Here is a 19,846-nt window from a genome sequence, read left to right on the forward strand (position 1 = left end):
CGTGGCCGGGGGCGGCCACTGCACTCCAGTCTGGGTGACAGAGTGAGACTCCAACTCAAAAAAAAAAAAAAAAAAAAAGTAAGCAAAATGTTAACAGTAATGATTAATACCACAACAAAATTAACGTAATCACCAATAATTCTCCAGTTCTCTATAACGTAATGTTAATAAAAATAACTTTTAAAAATAAGAATTTGAACTTCTCATACTAAATTCTGCTCGTGGTGAAGGGTTTTCATAGAACTAACCCTTCACAGAAAATTTCTGTAAACTCAGGAAAAAAAGATCATAAAAACAATTGCTTGAAGTTAGTGGAGAGCAACCAAATGGAGGCAGAAACTGCCAGGGTGGGGGTCTTTGGCACTTGAAAGAAGGTAAGATAAATGTCTATATGTCTTTTCCCTTGAGAGTACATACCATGGGATGCCTGGATCTCAAAGAGAATACCGGTTTTGCTTATTTGTTTATTTGGGCTTAAGGTATCAGAGGACAATGTTTGGAGATGCCAAAATGACTGGAAATGGAAGGGGAAAGGAAATTCCCCCAAAGGAGAGAGCTACCTAGGGAAAGACCACGATTTACATATATCCTTCAGATCCTCAGCTGACCCTTGAACTGCATGTATAGGCATAGGGGAAATTTCTTTTCTTTTCTTTTCTTTTTTTTTTTGGACTTGGAGTCTCACTCTGCCGCCCAGACTGGAGTGCAGTGGCCGCTCCCGGCCACCGCAGCCTCGACCTGCTGGGCTCCGGCGATCCTTCCACCTCGGCCTTCCGAGTAGCCGGAATTACAGGTATGCGCTACCACGCCCGGCTGATTTTTTGATTTATTGTAGAGAGGAGGTCTCGCTGCCCAGGCGGGTCTCGAACCTGCGGGCTCAGGCCATCCACTCACCTCAGCCTCCCAAAGGCGCGGGATTACAGGCTGAGCCACCGAGCCCGGCTTACATAGGGGGAATTTCTAAAAACCAAGGGAGAGAGCTGCCGCTGGAAAATGGAGCAAGCTACACAGAGATTTCAGTGGCTACTGCAGAAGAAAGAATTTGGAGTTTAAAATTTATAAACGGAAATGGGCTTTGTAAACTCCTCAGCTTTCCACAGAAATGACAAAGGGTCCATACAGCAGAGACTATATCCCAGAATTGAAAAATAAGATTGAAAGCTAAAAGTAGAATTAACATAGGCCCACCCTATTGAACTGAAAGATCAAGTATCCACAATTTATTATGATAAAATTGTGATTTAACTGCCTGTGAAAAGAAAAATGAAGTCCTCAAAGAATAATAATAAAATCCAGAATCTTTAGAATGTATCATTCATAGTATCCAGCATATTATTACAATTACTGAATATTCAAAAAAGAGTAAACTTTGATTTAAAGTTAAGAAATTAAAAGTAATTACAAATGAACCCTTAGGGCATTCATGTTTGCATTAGCAGGCAAAGCATTAAAGCAACTATTATAAAATATGTTTAAAGACTTAAAGGTTAATGTACTTACAATGAGTAAACAAAGGGTATTTTAAGCAGATAAATGAGATGATATAATAAGACCAACTGTAAATTTTAAGGTAGCAAATTACATTTGAAATGAAAAATTCTAACAAATTCTTCAGACTAAAGAGAAATAACACTAGATGAAAACTCAAATCTTCACGAAGAAATAAAAAACACTGGGAATTGTTAATATATTGGTAAATATAAAAGCCAGTGTTTAAATTCTTCTCTTAGTTAAGAAAAATAAAGTGTACTGTTATAATTGAATATAGAAAGTTTTTAACATATGAATTTAAAATATATTACAAGAAGCCAGGCGTGGGTTAATGCCTATAATTCCAGCACTTTGGGAAGCTAAGCTGAGAGGATTGCCTGAGCCCAGGGGCTTGAGATCCACCTGGACAACTTGGTGAGATCTCGTCTCTAAAATAAATAAAGAAAAATTAGCCAGGCAAGGTGTCACGCTCCAGCTACTTAGAAGGCTGAGGTAGAAGGATCACTTGAGCCTAACAGGTGGAGGTTGTGGTGGCTTTGAGCATGCCACTGCACTCCAGCCTGGGCAACAGAGTGAGACTCTAACTCAATATATATTTATATGTACATAAATTGCAACAATAGAACAAAGGACAAGAGTGTGTGTGTGCGCGTGTGCGTGTGTGTGTGTGTGTGTGTGTGTGTGTGTTTGTGTAGCAGTGTTAAATTATCCTATAGCAATCTTATGACATTTTACATTGTTATATAACATAAAATTTAAGTTGATGGGAATAAAGGATGAAGTTTTTAATCTGTAAAGCAAACATTAAAATACAATACACGGAGGTATAGCTTAATAGTGAATAGACAAAATAAAATAAAATATGAAAATATATGAAATAAACCAAGAAGAGTCAGCAAAGGTGGGGCTGAGATGCAAGAAACCGTATAGGAACAAAAATAAAAAGGAAAAAGAGTAGATCTAAAACCAAAATGTCAATCATTACACTAAACATTAATGAATTAACCCTTTCAATTAAAAGACAGAAAATGGTCCAATGGTTTAAAAAATTTTCAACTGTATTCTAAAATTTTTGCATGTATATTTTGTATTCTTTATTATATGCTTTCTGTAAAAGATATTAAAATGTGACCATGTTTTATGTGCTCAGGTGGGTGATTGGATCCTTACTCTCATGGTGCAAATTTAGTTCAGAATATCTTGGTTTTGAAATATGATGAAGTCTATTAATAATTTTAAGAATTTTGTTGTTGCTACTGTTTTTCAGGACGAATGACACTGGATTGCTTTCTTATAAAGAACATCTGCCTGTAACTAAGATAGTGATTACAGACACAGGCCGACCACATTCAGAAGCAGCTTACAAACTGGGGCCTCTACTCTGCCGGGGAGACAGTAAGTGGTCACAATGCGTTGAAAACATGTTTGAGGAAAGTACTGCTACTTAAGCATAATGTTCCTATCACATAATAATCATACTTCCATTGTGAAGACTCACAAGTAAGGTATGAATTATTCTTTTAGCCAGACAACAAATAAGTACCCTTCGGGGCAGGTCTTTCTTTTCAGATTTATCCATGTCAGGTCTTTCTGGCACGAATCTTCATGTTTTTGCTCTCTTCTCGTTAACAAACTTTACTATAAAAGTTTTTTTTTTTTTTAAAGTACCCATATGAAGGGCAATGCTGTGAGGGCAAATCTTGTTAAGGTTCTAAGCAAAAAGGACACTGGACATGTCAATTTGATTAGTTTGTGAGTACATTCCAGCATCCCTAAATATCTGCATGCCATTATCCACACAAGAAAGCCTCAGTGCTATACAAAATTATTATTAATAATTAATGTGAATTTCCTACTGTTAGGTCTGGGATGAAATTAGAACATAAATGGAATCAAATGTCAGCTTAATCAAACATATTTCAACTTTTAGTCTGGTTTTTTTTCAGTTTGTGTGTGTGTGAGGAGGAGCTTTAAACCAATGGGGCATGCTGTTTTGTATATTCAATGCATTAACACTCTAAACTGGAATTTTTAAATTTAAATATAGTTTAACTATGTTTGTGTTCCTTATATATGTATATGTTTTTAGCAGGGAATGAAAAGAGCAATGTGTATCCATTCATAGATCGTTAACCTCTCTCAAAACAGTTAGGTGAGAGATAAATGCATTAATTATTCATGCTTTGTGTATTTCCAGAACTTAAAATAGAAATAGAAGACATATTTGTTTACATTAAAAGCATACCCGAAAATAAAATTTTATTCTGGGGTGCAACAGAAGAGAAGATCTGACAAATCAGTAGATTTATGGAGATACATAGCAGAAGTTGCCTAGTTAAAAAGCAAAGATGATACTGTCCTATAAAAATATATATATACATTGTAAAAACTGTCTGCCATTACATCCACCATCTCTGATGTGTATCATCTATACTTCCTGTTCTGCCAGTAAGTCTTACACAATCACATGAAGATGACATAGGATATTTCATAGAGAGAAAAATTATGTGCAAAGAGATGAGGTTGTAAACTCCAGATGCATTCAGGGGAGTGTAATGATTTTTCACGGCCATAGAGAAGTTCGATATATCACATGTACCTCTTACTGCTTGCTGTGATCTTAACCCTGCAGAGACCCAGGCTGGCTTCCTCTATCTTCCTTTTTCCATTAACCACAATTCCTGGGAATTGGTCTGCAACCAACTCTAGAATTTTTTTTTCTTCTTCTAAACTTCCTGCCTTCATCTTCAGCATACATCATTTTACCTGGAGTAGTGATTCACCGTCCAAGGCAATCTTGCCCTCCAGTGGACGTTTGGCAATGTCTGGAGACATTTTTGGTTGTCACAATTGTGGGGGGCGGATGCTACTGACATGTAGGGTGAGAGCCAGAGATGCTGCTAAATATCCTACAATACATGAAGCAGCCCTCCACAACAAATTACTCTCTGACCCAAAATGTCAATAGTGCTGTTGCTGAGAAACTAGAGCATTGGGGAATACAGCGAGAATTAGCAATAATAATTTATAGGTAGTTTCAAGTATTTAGAGACCTACTAATTAATTAGCAATAATAATTTCCAGATAGTTTCAGGCAATAATTTACAGATAATTTCAAGTATTTAGAGACCTGCTAATTAACCTCTGACATTAATGAAACAGTAATTTCCTCCTACATCTATTTTTAGGGTTAAGTCTCATCCTCATATGAGATTATAGGGATTGTTTTCTGCATGAATAGCTCTGTTTTATTTTCTCAGTCAGATGCAGTGGGTTCAGAACAATGAATACTCCTTTCCTCTGTATGGGAAATCTGTTTTTCTTAAGTGCAATGTCCAAGGCACTTTTTTTTTCTTTTCAAGTGAGGCACATTGCAGATATGAGAGCTTACAGATATTGAATCGTGAGCAGTGGGCCTTATAAGTAGAGAAAAGGTATGCGGACATTACTCTGAGGGCAGAAGGACTAGCCGTTGAATAAGTTAAGACTGAGAAGTAACTTAATTATCATGATTCAGTGGATAGTCTGAAGATCAGTTATAAACCTAAAGACCAATAAAGTGACCTTTCAGCCTGTAATCCCACGCTTTGGGAGGCTGAGGTAAGTGGATTGCCTGAGCTCGCGGGTTCGAGACCCGCCTGGGCAACTTGGCGAGACCTCATCTCTACAGTAAATCTAATCAGCTGGGCATGGTAGCACATGCCTGTAATTCTGGCTACTAGGAAGGCTGAGGCGGAAGGATCGCCAGAGCCCAGCAGGTCAAGGCTGCGGTGGCCGGGAAACTTGACCAGTCTAGCATGTGTGATAAGTCAAGAAAAGGAATTTAATCAGAAGAGAACAAATAAAATGTTTCTATTTACAGATGACATGATTATCTAGGTAAAAAATCCCAAATTATTTATATAAAAATTAAGTGAGTTTAGCATAATCACAGGATCAAAGATCAATATGCAAAAGTAAATGATATTTCCATGTGTTAACAATGAAAAATTATAAATTGAAATTTGAAAAATACCTTTTACAGTAACAACAACATGACATATTTTGGTGTAAATATAACAAAATCACACAAATTGATGAGAAAAAAATTATAGAATAAAATTTTAAAAAATTAAATAAATCATATTCGTGGATCAAAAGACTTGATATTAGGATGTCAGTTTTCTTCAAGCTAATGCATAGATTGAATACAATCTCAAAACCTAGGATGCCTTTCTTTTGAAATAAAATGGCAAGCTTATACTAAAACATATTTGGATAGGCAAATAAACTAGAGTAGCTAACATGTTTTGAAAAATAAAAATAATGTTTGAAACATACTACCTGATTTTAAAACTTATGAAGTTCCAGTTATTCAAGGCAATGTGATATTGATTCGAGACAGACAAAGAGATGAATGGAAATACACTAGAAAGCCCAAACTGCAGTCACACATACTTGGTTGATTGACTTTTGACAATGCTGCAAAGGAAACTCAACAGTGAGAGTTCTTTTCAAAAAACAGTGCTGGAACAATGAGACTCCATTTAAAAAAGAATAAAATAATATCTACTCATACTTCAAAGCAGTTAGAAAAATTAACCCAAGATTAATCATAGATTTACAAGTAAAGCCACAAACTATAGAACTTCTCTAAGAACATGTAGGAGAAAATTGTAGTGACATTGAACTGGGCATAGATTTCTTAGATGCAATATTAAAAGCACAGTTTATAAAATTAAAAAGTGATTGGTTTTTACTAAAGTTAAAAGCTTTTACTTTTTAAATGACACTCTAAAAAAAGGAAAAAAAGTCAGCTACTGAGAGAAAAGATTTGCAAAATACATGTTTTATAAAGGCTAGTATCCAGAATATATGAAGCACTTTTTCATAGTACAGTACTTTTAAAATATCAGCTAACAAATGGGTAAAATATTTGCATATATACTTAATCAGAGGAAATCTATGCATTTCAAATAAGTGCATAACAAGATTCTTAACATTATTGGCCATTAGGAGAATGCAAAATAATACTGCAATGAGATACCAGTTTATAACTGTCAATTAATTGATATTGCCTTTTTAAAATGTAAAAATAACAGCAACAAGAGAAACGAGAAATATATATTTATTTATATTTATAAATATCTTTATTTATATTTATAACAAGAGAAATGAGATATATATCTTTATTTATATTTATATGTATATAAAAAAATAGCAAAAAGCCTGACTATCATAAGTGCTAGTGAGGATTCAGACTAACTAAAACCCTGCCACACTGCTACTGCAAATGCAAAATGGTATACCAGTTTGGAGAATAGTTTGTCCGTTTTTTATAATGTCAAACAATATGATCCAGCAATCCTCCTATTAGGATTTTATCCAAGATAAATTAAAAATAATATATGTCCAAGGTTAATATTTGCTTTATTCACAGTCTTCTAAAACTGGGAAACTCTCACATGCCCATCTACTATTGAATGGGTACACATCCCATTTTACTGTGGTATACTCATAATACACCATGGACTACTACAGAATAATAAAAAATGATCTATTGATGCATAAAGAAACATAGATGGATCTCAATTCCATTATGCTAAATGAAAGGAGTGAGACTCAAAAGGCTACATGTTTTAAATGATTCAATTTCTAAGATATTCTGGAAAAATCCAAACCACAGGAACAGCAAAAGGATCTCTGTGGCAAGGTCTTCAAGGTAAGTAGAATTTTAAAAAGAGATACAAGGACACTTTTTCCAGGTGAGGGAAATATTCTATATCTTGAGTGTGGTGGTGGTTTTATGGCTTGATGCAATTGTCAAAATTCCTAGAACCACGCACAAAGAAAGCTCAGTTTAATTAGATATAAATTGTCATAAATTCTTAAAACATTTACATAAATAAAAGTAGTAAGTGGATATGTATTACTCAATATATCTGATTGAAAACAAAAACTAACACAAAAAATCCCTACACAATTGTATGAAAGCTATGGTTGCTGAATTTTAAAAATCAGGTCATAAAAAAAAATACTAGAAGCAAACTCATGGAACAGTAAAAGTTTCAGTAACCTGTATATTCCCCAATTCTCTAAGACATCTCCAGAATTATGCTGAACATGTTTCTAATTTATATTTACTTTAGAACATTAGAAAATGAATCAAAGAAAAACCATATGAGTTCACCAATGAACAGAAAGATTATTAGTGGGAGGACTCACCCATTTACTTTTCCAGAAGCAACAGAAAGATCTTTATTTTTTGAGTTACCATCAAAAGTCTTCTAGACCAACAATTCCCCAACTTCAGCATGCATAAAAAGATTTCTGAACCTTATCCAGAGATTCTGATTCAGGAGTTGTGGGTAGGAATATTTTTGGCAAGCTTCCAGACATGGCTGCTAGTCTGTGGACCACTCTGTGTAGCACTGCTGTGTGCCAGCATGAGTCACAGGCTGATGCTGCTCTGGAAATTCTTTGCTGCTTAACTCTATGATGAAATTAGTACAGAAATTCAGAATGTTTTCAGAATGATTTATGTCAACTGGACAGAGTAATTTATGTCTGTTGAAATTAATAGTAATAAAAAATAGACTGGGGATGGTATTTTGTGTGCCTGTGTTTTCTCTTTCAGTTTTTCTAGCAGTTTATTTTTATTCTATTTTAACAAAAGTGTTACTTCATGATGGATTAGGGAGAGGAAAAAAAGCACATTCTTCTCTATAGGTAGTTTGAGAATCATAGCTCTAGGTCAGCAGTTGGCTTGGGTCTAAAGTGGACCTGTGGTGCTGAGATAGGACTCACAGTCTTCCAGTATATGGATGCAGTATATTCAGAACCAGGAACAGAGTTTCAGAGTAGAAATCCAACATTGACACACAGGGTTAAGTGTGCTTTGTTGACATTTTGGACAGCAGAAAGACATTTACAGAGACCTTCTGCTACATCTGTGGGTCTTGCAAAGCAAAGTGAATTCCTGGCTCCAATTCCTCTTCACTCCCTTTTATCTGCAAAATCTCCCTAGTTCCTTTACCTGACTCTTTCACATTAAGGTTAAAACCCTTCCACTCTGAAGCCTTCCACAGATGTCTAAAAAACATAGTCTTTCTGCTTTCTCAAACATGTTGAACATATTACAAAGATATATTTCTCATACTTTATTTTTAAGCCACTCAAGAGCAGGTTATATTTTTCATTTATTCTTATGTTCATGTTACCTAGTACATTTCCTGACTTGAAAGATGATCAATAAATACCAGTTCATGAAATAATAAGAATGATTAATTATATACATATAAATAAATATATGGTTTGTGAATTATTGCTGACATAAATATAATTTTGATTTATACACAATTAAGTAATAAGCAAGTGTATGCTTTTAATGAAAGAATTTTAAACTATATTGAAAGATTGAGTCATTTTTTAAAATTCACATAGTACAAAGAACATCTATTTCCATTATAGCCATTTTTCATCAATATACCCAAACTTGTAGCAGTAAAAATTCTTTCATATAAAAATATAATTTTACTTAATACCTTTTGCTTTTCATTATTTTAATAATACAGTGCCTTTATTAAACTAAAATACTTTCTACTTCTTAGAAAAATAGTATTTTATGGTCCTTTTTGTTTTGCTATGTCTTTCATTTGAAAAAACATGAATTACTAACCAATAATTGATGTGCAAGAAATTTAATAAATGTTAAGGACCAAAACTTCTTTTCAACGCTTTCAAAATATTTTTACTTTTAAGACTGGGAATTCTGTAAGTTCTCAGTACCATACTGTCCTTTTGTGACAGTTTTATACATATACATACCTTTAATTCAATGTCTTAAATATTAATGACTTAACTGACATAGAATCATAATTTTTAAAAGCTATATAGAAATGTAAATAAATAAGCATAAAAGTCACCAAGAATTACAAAACTCAGAAATAATACTAATATCAAGTGGGTATCATTTCAGATGTTGATAGATATCTCTAATAGAGGGTTTCCCAGGCTCAGCACTGCTGACATTTGGGCTGGATAATTCCTTGTTAAAGTTGGCTGTCTTGGGCTGAGCAGCATCCCTGGTTTCTACTCACTAGATGCTGGTAGCACCCTTTCGCCAACTGTGACAACCAAAAATATCTCCAAACATTGCCAAATATCCCCCGCATACAGAATTACCCCAGGTAGAGAACCACTACTCTATACTAAAGAGTAAAAAAAGAGATTAAGGAATAAATTTGTAAAACTTTATTAAAATTAAGAAATAAGAAACCAAATTTAAGCCAAATAAATTGCTCTATTTATGCTTCTAATATATATATGTACTTAACTTGCGTGGTCCCACTAAACTTGAACATTATGAGAATTTTAAAAGATTAAGGAGATACTAAGTTTTATATTAAATTTATTTTTAAATTATAGATAGTATTCATCTGCTCTGAAAAATGGGAAAGTTAGTACTCAATTGTTCTTTCCTTTTCTTTTTCTCTCCCATACCCATTTTTGATAATTATGCTATACTTGGATTTTTAAATATACTGACCACTAGTCCTTTTATTAGAGCATCTCTATTCTTGAATGTTTTTTATTTTGATTTATTTCATCTGGGATCTAATTGTCAGGTAGTTGATGTTTTCCCTATCTTTGCTTTTAGAAAGGTTTTTGAGAGATGCGGTTTTTGATTTTGTATGTGTTTGAGAATATTTGTTGCCTTAGGATTCTAAAAACAAATTGCTGGTTTACCTGCATATTGGTTTTTTTTTTTTGAAAGCAGCTTAATTGAGATGTAATTCATACACTACAATTCATCCTTTTAAGAATGTGCAATTTAATAATATTCAGTATATTTCATGATTTTTATTCTACTACACAGAATTCAGGAACCATCACCACAATCGGTTAGAGAACATTTTTATCACCTTCAAAATAAACCTGTCTCCACTTACCAGATGCTCCCCATGTCGCCCTCATGCCTTTCTGAGTTCTGAGCAACTTCTAAGCGTTTTACCTCTCTAGACTTGCTTATTCTGGATATGTCATACAAAATATGTGTCTCTTGTGACTGCTTGTTTCACCTAGTATTATATTGCCAAGGTTCATTTCATGTTGTAGCATGCATCAGTACTAAAGTCCTTTATGTGACTGAATCATATTCTATTGTATATATGTACCACATTTTGTTTATTCATTCATCAGTTGATAAGACATTTGGGTTGGTTCCACCTTTGGGATATTATGATTATGGCTGCTATAAATATCCATGTAGAAGCTGATTTTGGATATAGGATTTTATTTCTCTTGAGTGTATACCTAGGAGGGGAATTTCTGGGCTATATGATAACCCTATGCTTAACCTCTTTAGGAACTAGTGTTACATTTTTGTGTCATGCATTATGACCTTCAGTAGTTTGTATATATTATCTCATTTTTGTCTGCACTGTAAAATGCAATTGTCTTCTCTTCCACACCTTATCTATATGTATTTTGGGTTAACTGTGTTTTAATATTAAGTAGGTTTTCTTTTTGAAAATTTTCCTAAAAAAGACTCTGGCGTGCTTTGCTTTCATAGTTCTTTCAAACTTGAAAATGTCTAGCTTCTCGTTTAACACGTTAAAAATAAATAGACTGGATATATTTTCTTTCCCTCAGAAATTTGTAGACAGCATTCCTTTATTTATTTATTTATTTTTGTGGTCAGGAATTTTTATTTTTTATTTTTTTATTTTAAAGATGTGGAGTACAATTCAGGTTAGGTATACAAATATTCATTATGCAGTATCCTTGTTGATGAGGAGTGCCCCTCCCTCCCCTGGCAGTTTCCTTCAACTTCTGATCCCACCCCCACCCCCTGGCAGTTTCCCTCTATTGCCAATCCCTTTCTTATACAATTATGATAATTGTTCAAGGTCCACTTATGAGTGAGAACATATGGTACTCTATTCTTTGTTTCTGTGATAGATTACTGAGTATGATAGACTCTAAATTCATCCAAGTTGCTGCAAAGTCCATATGTTTGTTCTTCTTTATGGCTGCATAATATTCCATTGTGTGTATGTACCACATTTTTTTTTTAATCCAGTCCAGCTTCGATGGGCTGTATGGTTGGTTTCATGTTTTTGCTATTGTGAATAAAGCTGCAACAAACATGTGTGTGCAGGTATCTTTTTGGTAGGATGATTTGAATTCCTCCGAGTATATTCCCAGTAGGGGGATTGCTGGGTCATATGGAAGGTCAATTTCTAGTTCTTTCAGAATTCACCACACTGTCTTCCAAAGAGGTTGCACTAGCTTGCATTCCCACCAGCAGTGTAGAAGCTTTCCTTTTTCTCCACATCCTTGCCATCATCTGTTGTTGTTTGTTTTATTAATGATGGCCATTCTTACTGAGGTTAGGTGATATTTCAATGTGGCTTTGATTTGCATTTCTCTGATGATGAGTGAGGCCGAGCACTTTTTCATGTGTCTGTTGGCTGCCCATATATCTTCTTTCGAGAAGTATCTATTCTTGTATTTTTCCTGCTTTTTAATGGGGCTGTTTGTTTTTTTTCCTTTCGGTGCATTTGAGTTCCTTGTAGATCTGGGATGTTAGGCCTTTGTCAGATATACAGTTGACAAATATTTTTTCCCATTCTGTGGGCTGTATCCCCACTCTCATAATGGTTTCTTTTGCTTTGCAGAAGTTCTCATCAGTTTGATGAGGTCCCACTTGTCTATCTTATCTCTTATGGTATGGGCACTTGGGGTTTTGATCAGGAATCGGTTGCCAGTTCCAATTTCCATAAGGGCGTCTCCTGCATTTTCTAAGATTCTTATAGTTTGAGGTTTTATGTTTAGGTCTTTGATCCATTTAGAGTTAATTTTTGTGTATGGTGATAGGTAGGGGTCCTGTTTCAATCTTCTGCACGTGATCAACCAGTTTTCCCAGCACCATTTACGGAATAGGTTCTCCCCTCTCCAGTGGTGGTTGTTAGAGGCTTTGTCAAAGATGAGTTGGTTGAGAAAATGAGGCTTTGCTTCTGAAATCTCTATCCTGTTCCATTGGTCTGTATGCCTGTCCTTGTACAAATACCAGGCTGTTTTGATTATTGTAGCCTTATAGTAAAGTTCGAAGTCTGGAAATGTGATACCTCCTGCTTTTTTTTGCTAAGGATTGTTTTGGCTATTCGTGGTCATTTATATTTTATATGAATTTCTGTATTGTTATTTCCAGATCTGAGAAGAAGAGAATGATACTGGTAATTTGATGGTATTGGGTTGAATCTGTAGATTGTCTTTGGTAGGATAGACATCTTAACAATGTTGATTCTTCCTATCCATGAGTGCGCCTTTATTTTAATGTATTGAATATTGTGAAGAAATTTGAGACCAAACTGATTTTTCCTCCTTGTAAATGATTTGCTTTTTCTATCTAAATACTTGAAGAAATAATTGTCCTTAAAGTTTAACAGGACTATATTCTAATATTGTGTGTTTTGTATTACTTTTTCTTGAAATAGATGTATTGTAATAAAAAGTATTACATACACTTTTTAGGTTGTTAAAATAGCTATTATAAATTTGGTCTGAATTTCTGTTCTCAGTCTGTTAATCTGAACAAGGCAGTATTTTGAACTCTGGCATTTGACTGTTTCAACTAATTTTATTAAGTGTATTTTTGCTCAGTGAATTTATTATGTTGAACTTTTATGTAAAATTTTAAAAAGCACCCCTGAAAAGTTCATGTTAGAGAAAGATTGCTCTAATTTTCTTATTCTAAGAAATTCTTGAGTCACTGAAATTAGTTTCTTCATTTTGTCTGCATCGACTAGTACAGCTGTCTGAAAAATCACAGCTGCCCAGAATGCATTAAATAATCAAAGGTGCATGTAGGCAATAAATAACTTTGCAGAAGTTAGCCTCTTCTACTGGAAAAAGATATTGACTAGTGATTTGGTTAATTTCTCTTCCATTTGACAGAGTTCTCTTACATTTGGCAGACTACACATAAACCATTATGAAAACTGAAGATCAATTCCATTTCAACAGATAGTAAGATAAAATAACTTTCTTAGTTCCACTATGCCTAATAATCCTCCACCATTAGAAATGCTTTTATTTTAATTTTTATATATTATTTTATCTTTTTTTTTTTTGAGGCAGAGTCCCACTCTGTTGCCCAGGCTGAAGTGCAGTAGCACTCTCATGTCCACCCCAGCGTTGACCTGCTGGGCTCAGGTGATCCTTTTGTCTAAGCCTTCCAAGTAGCTGAAACTATGGGCGTGCGCTACCTCACCTGGCTAATTTTTTTTTATTTATTGTAGAGATGAGGTCTCCCCAAGTTGCCAGGGGTTGTCTCGAACCCGCGGGTTCAGGCGTTCCTCTCACCTTGGCCTCCCAAAGTGCTGGGATTACCGACTGAGCCACCAAGCCTGGACAAATTTTTGTATATTATTTTATCTTGTTTGGGTTCTTTTTCTTAAAATTTCCAAAAGGTTTTTCACCTTTTTATCTCCTCCTTTTCTTTCTTCCCCTCTCCATTTTTCTCCTCTCTTTTTCTACTGCTTACCTCTCTCTTTCCCCTTGTTTAACAAAAAGTTGATTTGATTTAATGGGACACATATAAGAAAGCTGAAATTCCTAGAAAATTTCTGATGGCTACCATGATAAAGGAAATTTTATAATTTTATTGAAAGAACATTCAATGAATCTCCTACATTGTATTATACCTTTCCCATATTCTTCAAGTGAGAGAGCAATAAACAAAATGGACAACAATAACTGTATTTTAGGAGCTCACATATTCTTGAAGAGAGGTAGACATTAAACAAATAAATACTCTAGATGGTATGATCAATGCTGATAGGAGCTGTGAAGAAAATGGAGTTGAGGCTGGAGTGGGGGGAGTTTTAAATAGGATGTTCATTAAAGGCTTATTAAAAAGGTGGCATGTGAATAAAGATCTAAGGAAATAAGACAGCAAGGCATGTGTCTGTGTTTGAAAGAGTACTCTAGACAGATAAATAAGCCAGAGTAGCACGTGGAGATGGGAATGTAGTTTTTATGTTCATGGAATAGCCAAATAGTTAAAGTTTTAGGAGCAGAGTGAGCAAGGAGAATGTTGGTAGAGGTCAGGGAGGAACCAGGTGGTCAGATCATGAAAAATTTTGAAAAATATATTTTTTTGCCTGAATGAGATTGGAGAACATTATAGAATTTTGAGTAGAGGAGTTTGAGTTTAAGTTGTACTAAGATTGAAAGGGGAAAGATAAAAGCAAGGAGGCGTTAGGAGACCATATCATCAACCTAGCCAGGAGAGTGTGGGAGCTTGAGTTATGGGTACAGTGGTGAAAGTTGTGGTTTGAGTAGACTTTACAAGGAAAACAAATACTATTTGCTGATGAAATGAGGTAGGTTGCAAAAGGAAAAGTAAAAAACAACATGAAACTGAATATAGTCAATCAGAGGGATAGAAGTGGTGTTAATTGAGATGGAGAAGATTGCTTCTGGATCAAGAAATTATAGGGTTAAAAAGAACTCTTTTGGGACACATTAAGGTTGGGATGTTTTAAATGTTCAGGTAAAGATGTGGAGTTGTTAGTTTGAGAGTTCCAGATTTCACTTATGCATTTATAAGTTATTAGCATATTTAAAACCACAAGGCACACCTGTAGGAGCTATTGTGAATGAAGATGTAGCAACAGAACCTTGGAATAGCCAACACTGATAAGTTGAGGAGATGAACGGGAAGAAAAAACAAAAGACTGATATACCACCTATAAGAAATGCAGAATAGTGCAGGTGTCCTGGATTCCAAGTGAGGAACATGCTTCAAGGAGAAGAGAAAAATAACTATGTTAATTGTCGTTGATAGCCTAGTAAAATGAGACTGAGAATGAATATTTGCTTTTAGCAACGTGGAGATTATAGTGACATTGGTGATGACTTGTTTTGGCAAATGTTTGAGGATAAAAGCCTGAAATAGATTCAAGAAACAGGAGGAGAAAATAAAGTGGAGAAATGTAATAGTAATTGGAGAAGAAAGCAGGATCACAAGAGTGTGGTTTCTGAGATGGGAGAATTAACTGCATGTTTGTGCTGAGAGGAGAGATCCGGTAGATAATTATTTAGAGGGGGACAATTGATGCATCATAACAGTAAAGAATGCAGAGCATGGGAGATGATTTAGGAAGTTGAGCAGGTGTGGTGGTGTGCTTACAGGTCTTTTCTACCTTCTCTTTTCTCAAAGGTCATTGTGGAATTTGAAAATTGAGAAATGAAATATTATGTTTGGGAGGAGGAAAGATGTGAAATAATCCTCTAAGAACATGTGGCAGAGAAGGCATTAGGGAAGTAAAATATGATTGTAGAGTAGTATTTAGTGGTCACCTTTAGCATTTTATTATACTAACATGTACTTATATATAGTACTAAAAAACCCAATATTTATACTCAATCACATATAAGAATGTGTAGTTAAGTCTTATATGCAGGAACCATCAGACAATAAATATATTATGAATAATTTACTAGTTTTCATTTTCATTTGTTATTGTCTAATGAGATACTTACCTAATTAATTAATAGACAAAGGTATTCTCTATAAGCATGGAAAAAAGTTCAACATGCCAAATTACAAAAGGACTAATGTGTAGATGTGCCTACTTAAAACAGTAATGTTTATGCCATAAAGTCTGTATGTATACAAACACAAGAAGATATTGAGTTCTTCTACTTACAGTCAAGTACAGTGTTAAATTTTTTTAAAAAGACAATAATCTGAATATCAAGTTACTTTTGACTTTAACCATGTAAATAAAGGAATCACAGTTTTGTTAGTGTATGGTAAAGGAAAAGCTAAAAATTCTGATTGGGCAGTTCTTTATTTAATTTTGCTCAAATCACAATGATTCTGTTTCATGTTGTTTGAATAACTAAATTTGGTCAAAACTGATCTACTGATGATTGCTCCTCTTTTCAAATGGATAACTGAACTCAAACTTTACTGCATGCTTATATATGTTAAGGAGAAAATAAATCTTAGACCAGATTTATCTTTTATGTATTAAAATATTGCCATTTATTAGTTCAAAATTGTTTACTTCAAATTAAGTAGGGATATCACACCCAAAGCCTCTTTCTTCTGGTGTTTTGCCCAAATCTGCACAGCTTTCAACTTCACTCTGATCTTTATAGGAGTGACAGAGGGATTATGTGATGGCAAGCTTGAATAAGTTTCACTTATCTCATTTGCTATTTCATGTATTCTCTTACACCTAGACTAACAGTAACTTGGTGCTTACTCCAAAATTATGTTTTTACATTTTCTCATACATAAAATCGTATATGTGTGTGTTGTTGAAAAATTAAAGCATATACATGCTTATTCCTTTGCTAATAATATCAAAAGAGTTTTGCACAAAACTAATATTAGAATAATGACAGTAAACGTCTTCTTCAGGGATTGTTTGCAAAATCTTTTGATTATAAAAACAATTTTTGTTCTGCCTTCATAAGAAGGATTTTCACTTTCTATTTGCCATATCAATCTTACTGAGTGTGTGTGTGTGTGTGTAGAGGGGAGGGGGTTGTTTTACTCTATGAAAACATCTATGAAACCTTTGCTCTCTTTTACACTGATCTGTAAACCACAAACTATAATTATCTCCAGCCAGATTTCATTTTCTTCATTTTTATTTTGCTTATATTGATTCCTATTGAGGTTTATAAATAGTTGAAAACAATAATGGAAGTGCTAAAAAGAGGAACCAGCAAATTATAAAACCAATTACATAGGTTCTTGTGTTCTGATAATATGCCATATAATTAAATCTTAGGAGTTTATTTTGTTAAAAATACATTTTTTAACTTATTTTTTAGTAATTCATAAAAGTGTAGAAGATGCATTGACTACTAAAATATTCATTGCATCAGTATTTCAGCATTTTAAAAAAATGTTCTTTTAAGAAAGGGCTTATTGGAATTTTATTTGCATTTTGATTTAGGGCTAGGAAATTGAATCTAAGAAATCTAAGGATTTCTTAGACTTGATGTCAAAAGCATTATCTATAAAAGGCAAAGTTGATAACTTAGACTTTATCAAAATTAAGTTTTACTTTCTGAAAGTTGCCATGAAGAAGATGAAAAGGCAAACTACAGACTGGTAAGAAAAAATAATTGCAAACCATTTATCTGACAAGAGACTAGTATCTAGAATATATAAGGAATCCTCAAAAGTTGACATTAAAAAAATAAAAGGAACTATCCAACTAAAATATGGGTGTTATGGACTGAATTGCTTTCCCAAAGTTTACATTTTGAAGCCTTGACCCCAGAGTGACTATATTTGAAGATACAGTCTTAAGGAGGTAATTAAGGTAACAAGGTCATAAGGGTGGAACCCTAAAAGGAAACTCCAGAGAGCTCTCCCTTTCTCTGTGCTTCCACAGAGAAAAGACCATGTAAAGTCACAGCAAGAAAACAGCCATGTGCGAGCCAGGAAGAGAGGTCTCAGAGAAAACCAACCGTGTCTGCATCTTGCTCTTGGCCTATTAGCCTCCAGAACTGTGAGAATATAAATGTCTGTTTTTTATGCTGTCCAGTCTGTGGAATTTTGTTACAGCAGCGCGAACAGACTAACACAAAGAAGGTATACAGACGTCAAGGAAGCACATGAAATGATACTCAGCTTCCTCTCAGCCAATAGGCAAATAAATGCATATTAAGTCCACCATGAAATATCATACATCTTTCAGAATGGCTAAAATTTTAAAAAGAAAATACAAAATACTGACAAGGATGTGGGGAAACTGGATCACGCATACATTGCTGATAGGAATGTAAAATGATACAGCCATTCTCAAAAACTGTTTAGCAGTTTCTAAAAAACAAAGCAAGTAACTCTCATACAACCCAGTGATTGTAGTCCTGGACCTTTTTCCCAGGCTACTGAAAACTTATGTTCACACAAAAACATATACAATAATATTCACAGAAACTTTATTTGTAATAACAGAAAACTGGAAACAATCCAGCTGTCCTTCCATAGCTGAATGAGTAAATAAGTTGTGGTACATCCATATAGTGGAATACTATCCAGCAATTAAAAGTGATAAACTATTGATACACAAAACAACAGGAATAAATATTCAAAGAGTAATTCTGAATTTTTTTAAAAAAGCCAATCTAAAAAGGAAACACACTGAAATCTTTTATTTGTGGAAATTCTTGACATGACTAAATTATAGAAACAGAACTGATGAGTAGTTATCAAGGGCTTAAAGAGAAGATGGAAAGGGAAGGAGGAGGATTTAGCTATAGAAGGGAAGCAAGAAGAATACCATGATGATAGAAATGTTTTGCATATTGGCATCAATGTCAATATCCTATTTTTGACACTCTTCTATGGTTTTTGCAAGATATTCTCATTGGAGGAAACTAAGTAAAGGGTACACTGAATCTTTCAGTTATTTCTTACAACTGCATGAGAATCTACAGTGATCCTAAAATAAAATTTTTAATTAAACAAAATATAATTTCCATCTTATTTTTCTATGATTGCTAAGTCTTCAGAAAGATTCTCTTGACTAGTAAACTACTCTTTGCCTTGACATTTTTATATTCCTTTTTTATTTTACTTTTAAGAAAGGTAGTGTTGGCATGCTGGTTGCACTTTGATTCTAAAGGAAAACATTGTCTTCAGAAAATATATTTTTAAAATATTGTTCTTTTTACAAATAGCTTTATTGAAATAAAATTCACATATCATACAATTCACCCGTATAAAGTGAACTATCCAATGGCGTTTAGTATATTTACAGCGTTGTGTAACCATTACCACAACCAATTTTAGAACATTTCATTACTCCAACAAGAAACCCCACACCCCTTCACACATCTCTTTCTCAGTTGTCCCATCTCTCCAACCCTAGGAAACCACTTTCTGCCTCCATAAATCTGTTCTTTTAAAAAGGATATTCTATAAACAAAAGTTTAGTAAAACAATTATTTTTAAATGTACTCATAATCTTAACATAGTACTAGGTTAATATTTTTAAAATAAGCTTTTGTAAACTTTATAAGTGCAAGTAAGTAATTAAATTAAATTAGTAAATTGAGTAATTAACACATCTTCCTCTTCTATGTAAATAACCACGTGGATTCAGATACACACACACACACACACACACACACATTTTGAAAGATAAGAGGAAGTGTTCCTGAAAGGGTTTATTTTTCAAACCTCTAGTTCTCTATATTGAATGTAATTGAAAAAGGCGCAGTTTAAGGAATTTTTAATTTTTTAATCAAATTATTTATTAAAATTTTTTATTGCACTTAATATTTGTACATGTTTGTGGGGGTACATGTGATATTTTGTTACATGCGTAGAATG

The 19,846-nt window shown here is 34.0% G+C and overlaps 1 protein-coding gene across 8 annotated transcripts in view; it reads left to right on the forward strand.

Moving 5' to 3' along the window:
- Positions 1-19,846, forward strand: part of CNTNAP4 (contactin associated protein like 4) — a 275,112-nt gene that overhangs the window by 215,180 nt on the left and 40,086 nt on the right. For all 8 annotated transcript variants that reach the window (XM_008053817.2, XM_021710358.1, XM_021710357.1 and 5 more), the window contains one exon: positions 2,759-2,886. In XM_008053817.2, coding sequence (XP_008052008.2) covers positions 2,759-2,886 — 128 coding nt within the window. The remainder of the gene's footprint in view (positions 1-2,758; positions 2,887-19,846) is intronic.

This window comes from Carlito syrichta, unplaced genomic scaffold, assembly GCF_000164805.1.
Source record: "Carlito syrichta isolate Samal-C Ts95f unplaced genomic scaffold, Tarsius_syrichta-2.0.1 Scaffold288685, whole genome shotgun sequence".
Lineage (NCBI taxonomy): Eukaryota > Metazoa > Chordata > Mammalia > Primates > Tarsiidae > Carlito > Carlito syrichta.